Consider the following 20250-nt stretch of genomic DNA (forward strand, 5'->3'; position numbering starts at 1 on the left):
TGCACTCACAGTATAGCAGCAAAGTTGAATGGATGTGACAGAGACTATATGACTCACAAAGCCTAAAATATTTACTATCTGGCTGTTTACAGAAAAAGTTTGCTGACCTCTGCTCTGCAGAGATGTACACAGGAGCTAAAAACAAAACTGAAATGGGCACTAACATATACTGTTAGAAAAAGTGAATTTGGTACAAACTTAATAAAAACACCTTTTCATTCAGTCATAAATTCTGACAAATGAACCTAAGGAAATAATCAGAGAGGTACACAAAGACTTGTGTGCTGGGCTGTTACTCAAAATATTATTTATAACAGCAAAAAATCAGAAGCAATTAACATGTCCAAAAAAGTATTAAATAATGGTATATTCATGGAAATGTATAAAAAGATTTATAGAAAAAGGTTCATGAATCTAAAAACTTGAAAAAATTCAGCCTTTGTATTTTACCCTGGTTCCCCTCATTTTACCTCCTACTTTATCATTATGATCACCAGGGTTTCTTCATTCCCTCTGCTTCAGGTTAACCCTTACACATGTCATCCTGGTCCAAACTCTTTTGGGATTTTTCTGGTCTTTTATATCTTAATTTCATTCTTGTTACTGTCTCCTGTCCATAAATATAAGCAAAGCACCCTACCTTTGGGACGAAACAACAACTACTCTTAACCCTATGATATACTGAATCTACTTATCTCTCTTCAACCAATATCCTTTTAGAAAAGGGGACAATAACCAACAGTTCGGATATGTTCACTATATCTTTCATTTTTCAACCCACTGCATTTAAGCCTCTATATCCTGTCCTCTCTTGCTCTAATGATAACATTTCCACTAAGATTACTAATGGCTGGCTGGAAATCAAATGGCAATAATAGCTTTTAACTGTAAAGATAGGTTATTAAAACATTATTACAACTCTACAGAATTTTTAGCATAACTTATAAAACTATTACAGAAGAAATCACTAAGAAATAAAAACCATAGGAAATACAATTTCCAATAAAGATAAGGCCTTAGCATATGTCAAGTACTGTTCTAACTGCTTCACATGTATTAAATCATTTGATCCTCACAATAACCCTAGGAGGTAGGTGGTATTATCCCTGTTATACACACAAGGAAACTGAGGCACAGAGATGTTAAGTTACTTATCCAAGGTCAGTTAGTGGCAGAGCCACGATTTAAATTCAATTTAGTCTTAGAGCTTACACTTAATCACTACATTACATAGCTCTCCCCAGTTAAGTGTCCTACAAAAAATGATCATTACAAAAATATAAGGCATAATTGTATTACTTTCAACATTTCTTTTCAACACAATGAAAATAAACTAAAATAACACACAGCTTTACAAAAATAAATTTTTATTAAAAGCAGTAGAGTCTGAGCAGGAGACAGTACAAAGAGTGTAAACAATGTAAACATCACTACATTCAGCTCAGCCTGATTGAACGCTGAAAGACAACTCTAAATGCTCTATGTGCCCTTACTAGCAAGATACATTAATTCTATTGTACAGAGAAAACACACTCTAATTTTGATTAGGAAAAGTATTTTATCGAAGTCGGTCCCAGCGCCAAATACTGGCATCATCACACACAGCTATAAGAATGCTGCTATCCCTGCTAAAACTTGTTTGTCGGATAGCAGCACCACATTTATGATGAGTCAATGTTGTACATCTAGGGAGAAAACAGGACAGCAGGTTAAATACGACACATACATAATGTTGTCAATATCTAACTTAAAACAATGATTTAGAAAATGAATAGATGTTCTAAGTCATTTAGGAAAGCATTCAAAACCAGAATATACTTCACTAAGAGCTCAATTTCCAATTTCACAAAATTGGGGTATATTTTAAATTCAAGAGGCACCATATAGCTTACATAAAAAGAGAAATAGTTTGTCAGCAAAGTACTCATGAAAAACAGTCATTATTAGAATAAAAAAGAAATACTGAGATGTGTAAATGTTACAAATGATTTAAGGATGGCATTGCAAGTATCATTACTTCCTCTATATTGGCATAACATTTTGGAGAACAAGGCAGAAATTATAAACAGGAATTTCTAAATACTTACTTGGCTTTATGAGGATCTTCTACTTCTAAATCCCAAACATAAAGTTTGCCAACCTGATTGCCCAATGCAAGCATCTGTATAAACATTTTTAAAAACATCAAATTATTAAAATAAGCTATAAAGATTTCAAGCAATCCTAAGCATCTTTCTTATTTCGGAAAAACTCAACTCCTGCCTCCGGCTATGCTCTTGATTATTTCTTTGCATCTTACATTTCTGATCAGTGAATGTAGATAAGAGCAACACTAACGCTTACAGAGGTGTAGTGTAAATTAAGAAGGCATTTGCAAATTTATGAAGGGCTTTACATAAGAAAAAGCTACATAAAAAGATCAATACTCTAATCACCAAAACATTAAATCTTAGCAATAGATGTTATGGAAAGTAAACACCTAACTGCCACCACTGAAACCTATCAATTTCATTTATAATAAGCACTGCAGATGGCACGCAGAGCCATAAGGGCAGAATAAATAACGTCAAAGGCCAAAGCAATGAATACAAAACACCAAGGTAGGTTCTTAAAGGAAACAAAACACAGACGCACAACAGAGAAAACTAAAATCGCCATAGTTTTAAGTCAAATAGTATCAAAATATAAAAATATGTTGCTACCTTTTGCCAGAAATCCATAGAAAACCTCATGTACCAAATGTCACATTGGCTGTAATCAAATCGCCCAAGAATAGTCACATTAGACTCACTGGGTTTAATTTTATCTATATCATCTTCCATTTTGCCAGGTTTCCAGCACACGATGGCATTTTCACAAGACTTTAAAAAAGAGAGATGGAGAAATGAGAAAAAAGGAAATTGTTACTTGTAGAACTGAATTTTAAATATTAAAAACAAAGCTTTTTCTCTACTATCATTTTAGAATTGGCAGCTCTTAGAACATAGTTATCCATCTACTAAGTACAGTGATACACATTCATTTATATTTACACAGTCAATGTTCACACTTGAGGACAAGAAGTCTGATTATCAACAGATTTTGACAGTATGAAAGCATTACACTGTCTGGAATATTCATTTTGGAAGTCACAATTTCTCTTCCAATCCAAAGCAAACTCAGCTCTAGACACTTTAGCATCCAGAGTCTTGAAGTGTTTTATAACAAAGGTAAATTACAAACATCGCATTAGAATACATGGTTCTTCAGTATGGCCCCTGCTTACTTCACTAGTTTCATCTTTTCCCATCCCACTGCCCACTCCACTTCTAACTCCATGTGGTTCCCTTTATCTGGTTAACTATTATTGCTCCATCCCCAGTGTCTGCACTATATGGTAGGTGCTCAGTAGATGTCACAGGAAAGCTACTGAGTTCACAGAAAGGGCCTCAGAGATCAGATTATATAGAAGGCAATAAAAGCAGTGGTTTAACATCAAGACATTGATATGGGGACGGGACTGAAATAGGCTGAGTTACACCTTCCCTATCCCGTAACATCGAACCTTTGCACATATTCTACTTAAGCAGCAAGTGGTAAGGAATATGATGGAAGAAAAATTGCACAACAATGGGCACTATTCATACTACTGTGTAAATCAGTGGTTTGCCCATTACGGGACATTTAGCAATGTCTCTGGCCTCTAGTCAATAGAGGCTGGAGACGCTCCTGAACACCTTACAATGCACAGGACAGCCCCTCCCACAAAAAAGAATTATCTGACCCAACTTCAACAGGGCCAGGATTGACAAACCCTGATGGAGGTGAAGAGCACCTCCTGGAGTTTTATAGGACACGGCCTACAGGATCACATGTGGCAGCCCTGTGGGGTTCACTGGCATTTAAACAGTTTAACAGCAGGGCCACACTAAGATTAGGGAGGGGACAACACTTTTTACTTCTCTGTCTTTTCTAGATTATAATTTCTTTACTGTAAAGTACTTTAGAGCTCACCTAGTCTGATGACTCTTAACTAAGTGCATAACTGGGTCAAGAGCCTGCAGAGTTTTCTCAAAATACTCAGCGTGGCCCCAACCCTACTGAATGAGAATCTCTGAGAGGGGAGGCTGAAGCAGAAGAACTGTAAAATAAGTCTTCAAGTGCTTCTTACTGTCTACACCAGTAACGGAACCTTAATTAACAGAGCTCCCTCATGGAGAACTAAAGCATAGGGAAGTAAAAAGAATTAGCCCATGCTAATGGATGGAGGCAGTTGAAAATCATCTAGAGAGATTTTTAAAATTACAAATTCCCAGGTCCTTGTGCCAGATTTAGAATTTCTGGGGGTTGAAGCCTAGTAATCTACTTTTACAATGTTCTCCCAATGATTCTGATGCAGAGTCAGATTTGAGACCACCAATAATTCATTCAGTTCAGCTTCTCACCTAAAATGCAGAAACCCTTTTCTATCATCTGATTAAGTTCCAAGAGCTAAAATTTTAGATCTACTGTTTTTTACTTCTGCTTCCAAAACAATGGAGTAGATGTACTTTCTGCCATTTGTCCCACTAAGTACAGCTTAAAAGTCTGAATATCAAATATAAAGCAAACATAAGTCTCTGAGAGGAACAGAGAAGGCAGATTGATTAGGAACCCTGGGCACGAAGGACGTTGAGTTCCCTGGTTTTCTTTTGCCTCATTTACGTATCCCAGACTGAACTCTACGGAGGCAGCAATTCAGCAATGCTAATTGGTCAAGACAAAAAAAGCTTTAACAAAAGCCTGTTCTCTCTAGCCAAAGGACCAGGAAAGTGGCAACCTAGCAAGGGAGAAAATTTTCAAACACTCTAGTCCAGCCAAATATCACTGAAACAACTGTGGACCTGGCCCCACACGAATCAGCAAAGGCCCAGTGGGGAATCCTTCTCAGGTGGTAACTAAGCACCTCAAGTGTATACCCCTGACTGCCCCCTACCTTCTCATGGTAATGAGGTGACTCCTCCTCTCTGGTTAGGGCCCTCCCTCCTCTCAGAAGAGGTCCAGGGGAGAGTCAGAATGTTCACAACCACCCATTACCTGCAGTGCCAGTGGAGACCACCTAGGGAGCATTATTCAGGCATCCCAGCCTCCCCCAGCTAGGGTGGTATCACCTGAGGCCCAGTGGAAAGCCTGTTCTCCCACCCCAGCAGTAATGAGATACCATCACCAAGTCAACCAAGTGAGGAACCTGGACTTCGCGTGCCACCTGCCAATCATGAGGCAATGCTCCCCTTCCCCAGCTGAAAATTTATCAGAGGAAGCCTGCTGTAGGAGATCTAAGTAAAATCCAGAGTCCCATAATACCCCCAAATCCAGATCTCAGTTAAAAATCACTCGTCATACCAAGAAATATAAAAATCTCAACTCTAATGAGAAAAAAATCAATAGAATGTCAACAGAGGTGGGAACTATCTGACAAGGATTTTAAAGCAGCCATCATAAAAATGCCTCAATGGGCAATTACAAACAGACTTTAAACAGTAAAAAAGTCTCAGCAAATAAATAAAAGATAAAAATCAAATGGAAATTTTAGAACTGAAAAAAACTATAACCAAAATAAAAAACAACTGAAGGAGAGAAGAGGAGAGATGAAAGAGTAAATCTAAAGTTAGAACAACAGAAATTACCGAATTTGAACAAGAGAAAACAGACTAAAAAAAATGACAGTCTCAGCGACCAGACAAAAGATCTAACGTTCGTATCATTAGAGTTCCAAAAGGAGGCGAGGAACAGAAAGAGGCTGAAAAAGAATTTTGGTAATGACTGAAAAGTTCCCAAATTTGGGACAAATCATGTCCCCAAAAGACATAAACCTACTACAAATTCAAAAAGCTGAGTGAATCCTAAAAAGACAAATTCAAAGAAATCCATATCAAGATACTTCATAGTCAAACTTCAGAAAACTAAAGACAAAAAGTCCTTAAGTAGTTAAGACAGACAGAACTTCTTACCTATAGGAGAAAAATAATTCCAATGATGGCAGATTTCTCATCAGAAACAATGGAGACTGGGAAGAAAGGGCACAACACCTTTCAAATGTTTAAAGAAAAGAACTGTCAACATGAAATCCTACAGTCAGTGAATATACCTCTCAGGAATGAAGGTGAAATGAGGACATTCTCAGATTAAGAAAAACTAAGAAAATCTGTTCACCAGCAGACTTACCCTAAAAGAATGGCTATAGTAAGTTTTATGAACAGAAAGGAAACGATATAAGAAGGAATCCTGGAACATTGGGAAGGAAAAAAGAAAAATAGAAAAAGCAAAATGAGTAAATACAATATTATTCTTTTCCCCTTGATTTTTTAAATTATGTTTGATGGTTGAAGCAAAAATTGTAATATTATTTGATGTAGTTCTCAACTGTAAAGGGAATATTTAAGAAAATTATATTATAAATGGAGGCAAAGTGACATAAAGGGAAGTAGGGTTTCTACACTTCAGCTGAAGTGGTAAAATGTTGATGTATAGTAGACTGATATATATATCACATGCACATGACAAATATTGTAACATCTAGAGCAAACACCAAAAAAGCTGCACCAAGAAATATACTCAAAAATACTATAGATAAACCAAAATAGAATTCTAAAATATGTTCACATCACCTATAGGAAGTTGGGGGGAAAATACCCAAAGAAATAAAAGAATGAAAAAAAATTAAATGGCAGATTTAACATAATAATTGGTAGGTTAAGGATCGAATATAAATGGTCTGAATACATCAACTAAAAGACACTTTGGCAGAGTGGATTAAAAAAAATATGACCCAACCATATGCCATCTACAAGAAACTCACTTCAGATATAACAATATACGTAGATTAAAACTAAAAGGTTGGGAAAAGATATACCACACAAACATTAATCAAAAGAAAGCAGGAATGGCTGTATTACTATAAGATAAAGAAGATATCAAAGCAAAGAAAACTGCCATAGATAGAGATGGACATTACATAATGGTGAAAGGGTCAAGCCACCAAGACGTAGCAATACTAAGTGTGTATGCACCAACCAACAGCACTGCAAAATGTCATAGAACTGAAAGGGGAAAGGTAAAAATCCACAATTACAGCTGGAGACTTCAATACCTGTCTCTCAGTAATTGATAAAACAAGTAGATAGAAAATCAACAAAGACATAGAAGAATTCAGCCATACCATCAATCACCAGGCTCTAAGTGACATTTACAAAACACTCCACCCAACAGCAGAATACACATTCTTTTCAAATTCCCATGGAACATACTCAAAATGGGGTCATAAAACAAATCACAAAAATTTAAAATAATCAAATTTATAAATAGGACATTCTGACCACAATGGAATCAATCAGAAATCAGTAAGAGAAAGATAAGAAAATCTCCCAACACCGAGAAACTAAACATTTCATATCAAAATTTATGATATGAAGCTAAAGCAGTGCTGACAGGTAAAGTTATAGCAGCAAATGTTCACATTAGCAAAGTGTCAACTCAATAATAAGCTGCCACCTTAAGAAACAGGTAAAAGAAGAGCAAAATAGACTCATAGCAAACAAAAGGAAAGAAAGAAGATAAGAGAGAACAAAAAATTAACAAACACCTAGCAAAATGGACAAAGGAGAAGACAAATTACCGATTTCAAGAATGAAACAGGGATTATTACTAGAGACCTTGCAGATATCAAAGAACAATAAGGGAATACTTAAAATTTATGTAAATTTCACATTACATGTAATGGACCAATTCTTCAACCAGCACAAACTACCACAATTCACCCAATATGAAATATTTAATTTGAAAAGCCCTTTAACTATTAAGGAAACTGAATTTGTAATTTTAAAATTCCCCCTCAAAAATATCTAGGCCCAGACAATTTAACTGAAGAATTCTACTAACCATTCAAAGAAGAATTAACACCAATTCCATATAATCTCTTCCAGGATGTAGGATGGAAGACTTATAAATTCATTTTATGAAGCCAATATTATCAATACCCAAATAGACAAAAAAGGTAGAAAAAAGAAAACTTAAGACAACTATCATGCCTCATGAATACAGACACAAAAATCTTTAACAAGATATTAGCATATAGAATTCAGCAACAAATAAAACGAATTATACAGCATGACCAAGTAAATTTATTCCAGGGATACAAGGCTGGATCAATATTCAAAAACCAATCAATGCAATCCACTACATTAAGAGGCAAAAGCTAAGAATAACCACATAATCATATCAAATGACACAGAAAAAGCATCCAACAAAATTCAACACACATTCATTATAAAACTTGCAAAAGGGGGCCGGCCCTGTGGCCGAGTGGTTGAGTTCACACGTGCTCTGCTTCGGTGGCTCAGGCTTTCACCAGTTCGGATCTTGAGCATGGACATGGCACCGCTCATCAAGCCATGCTGAGGTGGCATCCCACATGCCACAACTAGAAGGAACCACAACTAAAAGTACACAACTATGTACTGAGGGGCTTTGGGGAGAAAAATAAAATCTTTAAAAATAAATAAACAAAACTCCCAAAAAATCAGGAAAAAGGGAGAGTTCTCAACTTGATAGAGAACATGTACCAAAAACATACAGCTAATATACATAATTGTGAAAGACTGAGTTCTTTCCCCCTTAACTTCAGAAACAAGGATGTCTGCTCTTAACACTGCCATTCAACATAGGATGGGAAGTTTGCCAGTGCAATAAGGCAAGAAAAGGAAACAAAAAGCATCCAAATCAGAAGGAAACATATAAAACTCCTTATTTGCTGCTGCTGATGGTCTACTTAGAAAATCTCAAGTAATTACCCAAAAAAACCTCCTAGAACTAATACGCAGTTAGCTATGTCCCAGGATTCAAGATTAATATGCAAAAATCAACTGTATTTCTACATACTAGCAATGAACACATAGAAATGGAAATTAGAAATACCATTTATAATCACTCAAAAAAAGAGAAAGATAGAGATCTAAGAAAGCACGCACGAGACTCGTATGCTAAAAACTACAAAATGATGATAAAAATCAAAGAAGATCTAAGTAAATGGAGAGACATACATTCTTGGATTCGAGGACTAAGCAGAATAAGACATTAATTCCCTACCAAATTGATATATAGGTTTAACACAATTCCAATCAAAATCCTCCCTCCCCACAAAACATCCCAGGAAGATTTTTTATAAATGCTGACAAGATTATTCTAAAATATATATGGAAAGGCAAAGGAACTAGAATAGCTAAAATAATTTTGAAAAAGAATAATAAAGTGGAAGAAAGTGCTCTACCAATTCCAAGATTTATTACAGAGCTACAGTAATCAAGACTATGTTTGTAGTACTGGTGGAGGGAACAGATAGAAAAACCAGAAATAGCCTCAAACAAGTACGGCCAAACGATTTTTGACAAAGGTGCAAAAGCAATTCAAAAAAGAAAGGATAGTCTTCAACAAATGGTGCTAGAACAACTGGCTATCTATAGGTAAAAAATGAGCTTCCATCTAAGCCTCATACAAAAATTAACGTAATATGGATCATATATTTAATATAAAACATAACACTATAAAACTTTTAGAAGAAAACACACGAAAAAATCATTAGGATTTAGGCCTTAGTGAAGAGCTTTTAATCACAACATCAAAAGCATGATCCATAAAATAGTATTTTTAAAAAAATCAATAAATTGAACATCAAAATTAAAACCATTTGCTCTGCAAAAGACCCTGTTAAGAGGATGAAAAGACAAGCTACAGACTGGAAGAAAATATCTGCAAACTACATATCTGACATAGGATTCATATTCAGAATATATTAAGAACTCTCAAAACTCAACAGAAAAAAAAAACAAAAAACAAAAAACAAAAACCAATCCAATTAGAAAATGAGCAAAAGATATGAAGAGACATCATCGAAAAGGATATATGGATGGTAAATAAGCACATGAAAAAGATGTTCAACATCACTAGCCGTCAGGGAAATGCAAATTAAGACCACGATGAGATATCACTACACACCTATCAGAACAGCTAAAATAAAAAATAGTGACAATACCAAATGCCGGCGAAGATTCGGAGACACTGGATCTTTCATACATTGCTGGTGGGAATGTAAAATGGCACGGCCACTCTGGAAAATAGTTTGGCAGGTTCTTAAAAAACTAAACGAACTTAACCATGACCCAGCAATTGCCCTTCTAGGCATTTATCCCAGAGAAATGAAAACTTAAGTCCACACAAAAACCTGTACACTGTTCGTTAGCAGCATTATTTGTAATAGCCTAAAACTGGAAAGGACCAAAATGTCCTACAATAGACGAATAGTTAAATAAACTGTGGTACATCCACACCATGAAATACTACTCAGCAATAAAAAGGGAGAACTACTGATACACACAACAACTTGGATGGCATTATACTGAGTGGAAAAAACCAATCTTAAAAGGTCCCATACTGTAACATTCTTGAAATGACAAAATTCACGTGATAAAATGACATAGAACTATACACACACATTGTACAATGTCAATTTCCTGGATTTGATATTGTATTATAGTTATATAAGATGTAACCATACGGGGAAATTGGGTGAACGGCAATATGGGACCTCTCGGCACTATCTTTGAAACTTCCTTTGAATCTAATTTCAAGATCAAAAGTTAAAAAAAAAAAGGCAAAACTATACCCGTAAAGCCAAGAATAAAAATAAATCAGGCTCTGTCTAAGAAAATGTGAAATGTGAAATGCCCAGAAATCCACATCAAGAAAAGAAACTGGATAGCAATTTCTCCAAATGTGACAATCCTGAATGTTAAGATGACATCACCAACTTTTCTAAGTTATCAGCAAAAATATATAAATTATATATATATCGACATGCTAGAACAGGGGTTGGCAAACTACAGCCCATATGCCAACTCCAGCCATCTGTTTTGTACATAAAAGTTTATTGAAATGGACACAAACATAGAAAAAAACACTACTGGCTTTAGAAACTGGTTATTTTACAATAACATTGGATATCAGAGAACAATATCATCTTACAAATTAACAGTTTTCATCTTATTGGAGCACAAATTATAATGATTCATCGGGATGTTTTATGCCTAAAACAAGTTTCCAAATCTATCAAAATACCATGAGACTTAGGGGGAAAAAAAGCAATTTCACATCTGCCATCCAATTTACCAAACTGCAAAAAAAACTGTGCTCCCTGCAAAGTTCCAACTCACACAAACAATGGAAGTACAGCTTAACAGCAGTTACTATACCTTGGAAAGTATCAAATCACCTAACCATCGCACACAATCGACATAATTCCTATGTATGTCTCTGGTAGAAAAGTCAGGAAAGTGAATTTTCTGAGAAATAAATGGCCTGAAATGGAAATGTCAAAAGTTAAGAGAAAAAAGTATAGTAGAATCACACTAATTTTCATTTTCGGATTTATTAAAAAAACTCTGAAAAATAAAATACATGACTACTAATTCTTTGGTGTTCCTAGAAAACTGAATACCTTATCTGTTTATTGAGAGCTAAAGTCTCATTCCACTTTTATTTCTATATTTTATTCCATTATCAGCTCTCAATTCAATTTTATTTTATTTTTTTTTTAAAGATTGGCACCTGAGCTAACATCTGTTGCCGATCGTTTCTTTTCCTTCTTCTCCCTAAAGACTCCCCAGTACATAGTTGTATATTCTAGTTGTAGGTCCTGCTGGTTCTGCTATATGGGACACCTCCTCAGCATGGCTTGATGAGCGGTGCTCGGTCTGCAACCAGAATATGAACCAGCAAAACCCTGGGCTGCTGAAGCGGAGCATGCAAACTTAACCTCTCGGCCATGGGGCCAGCCCCTCAATTTAACTTTTATCCTATGAAATTTCATTTATAAAAATTACAGCTTCCTGCCTTACTATATATAGGCCAAAACTAATAACGCCAATTCTGGCTATCCTAACCAAGAACAAACAGACATCTGATTACAATACTGAAAGCTTCTCATAGAAAATACTAAGCTACCTACATAATCCTTTAAAATTAAGCCCTAATGATTTATCAAAGTCAACACATCTTGATTATTTCAAAAGACAGTTATCTAAGAAAATTCTAGGACACATCACTCCAAAGGCTGCTAAAGATAAGGTCAGATGAGAATCTTGCCTTGAGCAATAATTTCTGAAAATGCTATCTGGCAGTAATTTGACATTTATTAGTTAGGACTTTTCCTGTATTTAGGAAAGTAAAATGAGATGCCATTTCTTCCTTAAAGATGTTTGTGAGAAAACCATAAACTAGAAAAGTTGCTGCCAATTCTGTAAAGTATACCTAACGTCTAACATTTCTAATCTAGGAAGTGATTCAGTTTTTATATTGAAATAACTGTAGAAGTATGATATACCATGAATTAGCTGTGTCTTGGGCAACTCACATGTCCTCTTCTTTACCTTTCCCTCAAAAAGGATGTTGGGCTGAATCATTTCAAATATTCCTTTCAATTCAAATTCTGGGATCTTTTCTTTATTAAAACATTAAAATGCTATTAATGATTTGATATAAATTCTTAACTCTGCTGTAATTATGTTAATTGCTTTTTAGTCAAATACATATTATAATCTATGGCTAAACCTCTCTCAAAGAGAAGACCAGCATAATTGTTATTTTCTTTAAGCTGTGAAATACAGTATCTATTTATTCCAGAGCTCTAGAAAGTCTAAAAACATAATCTTACTATTTTACCAGCCCCTGGTGTTTTAAAAAAGAAATCTGAAAGTTGTACTAATTCATAAAAGGCCTCTGAGGTCTGATGAATGTCAATGCATTGAAATATTTACTGATGGTTACAAATTTAACTAACAATCTATTAATAATCTGGTTTGACAACCAGAAAATAAACTCTAGCTCCTTGCTAAAAAGTGTAAACAAAGTTAACATACACAGACATACAATAGTTATACTTAAAGTGTTAACAGCGTGATAAGATTCTGAAAAAACACTCAATTAAGAATTAAGGCATTTCAAAAATATATTAAGAAAATTGCAAAGTTCTGATTCCTAGTCCATGGAACAAGACTCCTGCTTTTGAATTTTCTCCATTTAGTGAAGTGAGAGCATCATTAAGGAAAGCATTATATTATCAAGAATTAAAGCTAAGAACCCCATTTAAAAAGTTATGATTTATTGTCTTGAATTATAATTTACAATGTTGACAAATAAAGCTAATGATGCTATTCTGAAGGTTCGTTAGTACACAGTAAATTTAAGTGGCTCAAAATTTTTACAACTTAAAAGGCCAAGCATATGCACAGCTAAATAAAAATAAGTGAAATGTGCTACTAAATTAAGATGAAAACACAAGTTAAAGGTGATTTTGAAAAATGAGCCAAAAACATATGGGCATAACTGATTTTACTGTGCTTGGCAGCTACTGTGTTTTTTACAAGACCCTCCACCAGCAAAAAGATTACAACTCGCTGAAGTCACTGAAGGCTCAGATGGTGGTTAGTATTTTTTAGCAATGAAGAATTTTTTAATTAAGGTATGTACATTGTTTTTTTAGATATAATGTTACTATACACTTAGACACTTACACTTAACAGTATAGTGTAAACATAACTTTTATATGCCCCGGGCAACCAAAAAATTTGTGTGATTCACTATGCGATATTCACTTTATTGCGATGGTCTGGGATGAAACCCGAAATATCTCTGAGGTATGCCTATGTTAGATCAAAAATAAAAGGCTTCCACTTAACAATCGGTGAATTTTATGGCATGTAAATTATACCTTAAAGTTACTGAAAGAGGAGCTTCTAAACTCAATGTTGGGAACTTACATAACAATTCTGGAAAAAGTAAAACTCATCCATTCAACAGCATGAGATAATAAATTGTTTTAAATACCACAATTGTTACCTGTTAGTCTTATTTGGGTTATAATCATAAGATTCCTTAATTGCATTCATCATTCTCTTTGAATTGATCCTCCAAAGTTTAAGAGAGTGATCCATACCACAGGACATTATTTTTTCACCCAAAAGATCATAATCCTGTACATAAAACAGAAAAGTTTAAATTATATATATAAATTATTTCCCCAAATTATACTATCCAATTTTCAACTTATGTACAGTACTGTGAAAACTGTGTTTCAAAACACAACATTAACATTTTGGGTTTCATCTATGTAGGCCAGAAATTACAGAGTTTCTACTGCTTTCAAGATTTAGTTTTAACTAATCTGTCACCATCGCAGTATACGAGCTTATACAATATGGAAGAAAGTACGTAAATTGTTTGAATTTAGTTTTATTTATTCAATTTTCTTTAAATATTTCCTTTGCTCGATTTTGAAGGTAAATTGAATGCTGAGGTAAAACAATTATTCTATATCACAAAATCCTGAATAGTTATATTGCTTTTCTTTATGCAACCCTGATCAAGCAATGAGATTGACATCTGTATGTGAAACTACAATGAGTCTTTAAACAACTGAAATTTTACTTTATCTGTACATCTAAGTCAAAACACTTCAGGTACACTGGTTTTAGAGTTTACTTTAAAAAAGAATAAAGAAAAAAAGTCTAAAAAAGGAAATACACAAACTTTTTCATTTATGCTGTTTACTAATTTTTTGTGTGTGTGAGAGGAAGACTGGCCATGAGCTAACATCTGTGCCAACATCCCTATATTTATGTGGGATGCTGCCACAGCGTGCTTTGACAAACGGTGCTAGGTCTACACCTGGGATCTCAAACTGTGAAGCCCAGGTGGCTGAAGCAGAGTGCACGAACTTAACCATTATGCCATCAGGTTGGCCCCTGCTGTGTACTAATTTTAATAGGTGTCTAACAGATCATCTATAGCAACCACCCTATTCCACAAATAAGACAGAGGTGCGGAAACGCTATTTAATTTAGCACCTGGTACATGTGTTAATGAAAATCACACACATCAATCCTTCTAGCAGTTAACTCCTGAATTACAGAGAATAGACTGTCTCCCACTCTCATTTTAAGAAATAAGAGTATAGAGTTCTATTTAAGGAGAATATTTTCCTTACTCACCTAGATACCGTATGTTAATTCAACTTTTGAATTAACTGTGAACACTGTTTTACTAGAGCCTAAGAGCTTTAGGTTTGGTGTTTACTGAATTCCCAAGCCTGGTTGCTGCTGCTTTTCCTAATTACCTCACTGTCAACAGCAACAAGATACCCTTAGAGTCAGTAGCTGTAATTCTGAGTTCTTAATAAAGGATGGTAGTTTTAGCTCTTTCACACATAGAGCCAGATGGAGAATGCCACTGCAACTTCTGGAAAATCCAAGTCGACAGGGTATCATAGGTAGGTATGATTCTCACAAAAGCTATAGCAATATTTAATACCTACAACTAAAATGCTTCATGCTTCAAAATATGGTGCCCCTTTAAATAGTTTAATGAAAAAGGACTCAAGAGCTGTAAAACTACTACCTATGTAAGCTATAAATGGAACATAGTAAAGCTAAAATAATGTAAAAATCTGACACCTGACTAAAAACCCTTGGATACCACTTTAATAGATCAGTAGATTATAATCCATAAATATAAAGACAACACTATACCTTCAAAGAGAAGAGTTATCTAAAACAGTGTGAGCACAGTAAAACACTTCCTAACAACGGATACCTTATATCTAAACTTCAAATAAAAGATGAAAACGTTTCTTAATGGCTAACCAGCTTAACCTTTTCCTTTACTAACTGAGAAACAACAAAAGTTAACCTGGTGATTTTAGATAATAAAGGAAAAGAAAAAGTTCACAGTATTCTTTCTTGAGAATCTAGGTGATGGGATAAAAAAGTGCAGTAGTAGAGATATAACACAAAGAGCCTTACTTGCTCTATTCCTTCACCTGTAAGATAAAAACCTTGTATGTCACAAGTAAATGAAATGACTGCCTGGTAGGCTATATGAAACAACACATGCTTTCTTATGAGGAAGGAGTTCCATGGGGATTGTTCACAGCTATGTGCATCTGAAGGCCACTGCCCTGCAGCTTCAACTTACAGCACTTAGAACTTCGTCTCTGTGACCTTCTACGCCTCCAAATATTGCCACTAGAGTGTCCGTCTGAATATTCCATAATCGTAAAGCATGATCTGGTATTGACATAAAAAAAATTAAGATCAACTTTTACTGTTCATAAAATTTACTGTGGATCTTCAAAACCTCTTTAAAGAAGTAAAAATTACAAAACTTCAGGCTTATGTACAGCAAAGACTACGAATGGAATCCATATTTTATAGAACTAAAAATATTTGTCACGTAGATTTAACTAGGTATGAGCTCAAACTTTCATGATCAGAAAGAAATATTTATGTGGTCTTAAATATTTTTAGCTTATTTATCCCAAATAATTTCCTTTAAATAATATCCTAACTTGATAGAGAGATGCTTTTGACATAAGAAAATACTTAGGTTTTTGACATAAATAAGTTTTACATTATGCCACAGAACAAGATGCCAGTTTTTCTTCCCCCATATCCACATTTATATATTGAAGGGGACTGAGCAGATTTATAAGATTTCTGCAGTAATTTTAATCCAAAATAGGATTAAAAGCTATATACATCGTGACATAATTTCATAGTATTAAAGACCTTTTTACATATAAATGTAATTTGAGCAATCTCACTTTCCATTAAACATTAGCAAAATAAAGAGTGTATAGCGATATTAATAAACACAAAAAATGCCATGTACAGCAGGAAATATAACAATGTTCAAACTGTACAAGAATTTAACATATTACATAGGTAACACTAAGAGGCAGTAATACATGTGTTAGCAGTGGAAATTAACATTGTGATAAAAATGACTTCTTGAATCCAATTGTGTACAGGCTTTCACGTGCACATTTGTTTTCTTTTCTCTTGATTATATATATACCTAGGAGGGGTAATTCTGTTTTAACTTTTTGAGGAACTGCCAGACTGTTTTCCCAATGTGGCCATATTTTACATTTCCACAGCAATGTATGAGGGGGTTCCAATTTTTCCACATCCTAGTAAACATGCTATTGTCTGTCTTTTTTATTATAGCCATCCTAATAGGTGCGAAGTGGTAGCTCATTATCCTTTTGATTTGTATTTCCATAATGATTAATGATACTGAGCGTCTTTTCATGTGCTCATTGGACATTTGTCTATGTTCTTTGGAAAGATGTCTATTCAAAACCTCCACCCACTTTTTAGTTGGGCTCTATTTTTATTGCTGAACTGTAAGAGCTCTTGACAGAAGTCCCTTATTAGATACATGATTTGCAAATGTTTTCTCCATTCTATAGGTTGTCTTTTCATTTTCTTGATGGTAAAGTATGCAGCAAAATTCCTATTTATTTTGAAAAACTGACTTAAAAAAATGCTCTTACTGACACAATGGGGGAAGAGCAGGGTTAAAAAGCTGTGATATTAAGAATAAGTGAGGCATTATGGCCTAAACGCTCATAAAGGAATGAATACCTGAGCCTGGCTACTGTAATCAAGAGAAGAGAAAAAGTTACCAGTTCTTCTTAGGTGTCCATTTCCAAACTTAATCCTCGGTAGTTAAACAAAAATCATACCGAAGCATTTTCATTTGAGTTTTAATTTGAGGACATCTTTTAATATGAGCAGATTGTGGGGAGAGGTTGTAAGTTTTACAAGCCTTTAAGAATAAGCTTGATAGATAATAAGGTACAGATGAGAAGAGGAAAGGCAATCAAGAACAGACTGTAGAAACAAGAACAACGCAACTCATTTCAGAGAGCTCAGAAATAATTAAGAACAATTAAGAGGCCTCTCTGAAGCCAGAATAAACTTACAAAGCCAATACAGGCATACAAAGTAAGGCAATGCTTTCTTTTATAACTATGGGAAATATTTCAAAGAGCTTATGCTGGAGAACTCAGCATTTTAAGGAATTCTATAGGAAATCCTTTATAAAACAAAGCTTTATATATATATATATACACATATATAAGTAACGTGGATTTTTCAAATGCATTATTTCTTATTACATGACTGCACAGAGTGATAGGACTGTTTGCAAAACTATCTTAAAAACTCTTAAAAATGTCCTAACTTTGGTGATCTGCCACTTAAAATTAATGAAGCTTAATATAATAATTGAATTGAGATAAAGTTCTAGAACTATCATAATGCAATATGGTAAATAAGAATGGTAACACACCTAATCCTCAGTACCAATTATTTTATTTATGTCTGATGTTAAGTGTCTATTTCATGGTCCGTTTCCCCAATTCTTGGTTTCAGGATGCTAACACAGCCTGAGATTTTTCTACTAAAACTTACTGTTACAAACTCTTTTTAAATTTGGCTTTTTTTCCTTAGAACAGTTTGTCCCTTAAAAAAAATCATTCTCAAATAAATAGGACTAAGAAACATTTGCTTCTCTTACCTTTACTTACTGACAAGAGAAGATTTGGATCTCTTGGGTGGAATTTCAGCTCATTGATAGCATTTCCATGGCCAACATAGTGCTACAATAAATTTAAAACATTTCAACTTTCATATAAAAATCAATAAATTCTTCTTCATTAATCTCAAGAGAATGGAAAAACAGTTTCACTTAAGCTGTTTTTCAGCTTTGGCTGTGTATTAAAATCACTCAACAAACTTGAAGAAAAAAAGATACTCAAGTCCCATCTGCAGATATTCTGACTTGATTGGATTAGCTGAGACACGCAGGGATTCAAAAGATCTTCAGGTGATTCTAATGTGTCCCCAAGGTTAAAAACTTCTGATTTACAATGATTTGCAAAATTTCTTTTAGTATCAACCTCCAAAGCTTCACCTTTCAGTTCTTTAAGAGGTGCCCTTGACTCCAAGAGTAAGGGTGTCTAGGTAAATGGACTCACTCTTCTGTCATTGTTCATTTAGAGCCTCTCAGAATAAGGCAGGACAGAAGGAGAGAAATGATTTAAAAAGAGAATGTTGCAAATAACAAAATATTCCAACTTATTCCTTAATTTGCATCACCCAAATGTGACAAAGGTCTCAGAAGACCTGTCTAAAGGAAGCAATAAGCAAGTACAAATCAAATCAGAAATTATAGAGACATTAATTCAATTAGTTTTAAATTCAACTTGACAAGTTTTCACAGGGGTGAATTCAAAAGAAAGATCTAGAGTTTAACCAGAAAACCCACCTTTATGCACTGCATTGTTATGGGATTAATTATTCTAATTATGCCTCTAGATCCAGCCACAGCTAGGAGAGGATGGCTTGTATTGCTATCATAGGTCCATGCACAAGTGTAAAAGTTTTCATCAGCCTGAGAAACGTGTTAAGAAATATAATGTTTCTGAAAAGTAAACACCTCAACAATCACAATACAATACATAGAAACCTCCAAAGGACTGCTAAAGTTTTTGACAAAGAAGTTCTCATTTGTCTTAATACTACCAGATTTAAACAATGGATACTTTAGGCCTAAAATCTATACCAAACGATCAAACAATCAGTCCTTCCACTCAATTTTGATTACCATTTAGCTGTTTACAAGCAGCCACAGACAAGATGTAAATGAACAAGCATATCTGCGTCCCAATAAAGCTTTATACAAAGAGAGGCGGCCAGCCCCACACACTATAACTTGCTGACTTTTGCTCTAACCCAATAATTCTGACTACGCACCTCTAGATGAAGATGAGTAACTATTAAGTTTTCCACCCTTTCCTCTGTGAGAACTTCCCAATATGGTGACAGATCACTTCTTTCTATTTCATCTAGGGAAGACTGAATGTCTTTGTCCTTTTTTGTTTGCTAAGTTTTTCAAATGGATCTGGAAGAAACATCTTATCACCAAGGTTTGACTACTGTCTAACCCTTTAGCTCTTTAAATCTTTCTTTTTTTAATGAACTCTTGTTTTGCAGTATTTTATTTCCTAAACAACTTCACATGTTTATTTTTTCCCTATAGGCTTTGTTGATCAAATACTTGGTATGACTGCCAGTCACAGCTTCTGATCAACCCAAGTTCATCAACATAACCCCTGACATGTTAAAATTCTAAGCAAGGTCAAAGAAGTGAGGTTTTAGCTACTCTCTAACATTTTCTATTACTGGATTTTCAATGCTCATCTCCAGCCACCTGCACCCTCCCCTCATATCCACCCTGCAATGGATTTCTAAGGATCAAGAAAAGTAGATAAACTAGATACCAGGCATCTCTTGGGTGATATGAAGGAAGAGCACTGTTAAAGTTAAGAAAGGACAA

At 34.6% G+C, this 20250-nt stretch overlaps 1 protein-coding gene across 3 annotated transcripts in view; it reads right to left on the minus strand.

The window, feature by feature from the left end:
• Nucleotides 1-1350: 1350 nt before the first annotated feature.
• The window catches only part of EED (embryonic ectoderm development), a 30111-nt gene continuing 11211 nt past the window's right edge, over nucleotides 1351-20250 (minus strand). For 2 of the 3 annotated variants that reach the window (XM_008540339.2, XM_070625731.1), the window contains 9 exons: nucleotides 19180-19305; nucleotides 18430-18511; nucleotides 16039-16130; nucleotides 13906-14039; nucleotides 11262-11367; nucleotides 10046-10120; nucleotides 2703-2861; nucleotides 2088-2161; nucleotides 1351-1685 (listed from right to left, as the gene is read on the minus strand). In XM_008540339.2, coding sequence (XP_008538561.1) covers nucleotides 1559-1685; nucleotides 2088-2161; nucleotides 2703-2861; nucleotides 10046-10120; nucleotides 11262-11367; nucleotides 13906-14039; nucleotides 16039-16130; nucleotides 18430-18511; nucleotides 19180-19305 — 975 coding nt within the window. In that variant the 3' untranslated portion in view covers nucleotides 1351-1558. The remainder of the gene's footprint in view (nucleotides 1686-2087; nucleotides 2162-2702; nucleotides 2862-10045; nucleotides 10121-11261; nucleotides 11368-13905; nucleotides 14040-16038; nucleotides 16131-18429; nucleotides 18512-19179; nucleotides 19306-20250) is intronic. The other variant, XM_008540347.2, reaches the window with a different exon arrangement.

This window comes from Equus przewalskii, chromosome 6 (genome assembly GCF_037783145.1).
Source record: "Equus przewalskii isolate Varuska chromosome 6, EquPr2, whole genome shotgun sequence".
Taxonomy (NCBI): Eukaryota; Metazoa; Chordata; class Mammalia; order Perissodactyla; family Equidae; genus Equus; species Equus przewalskii.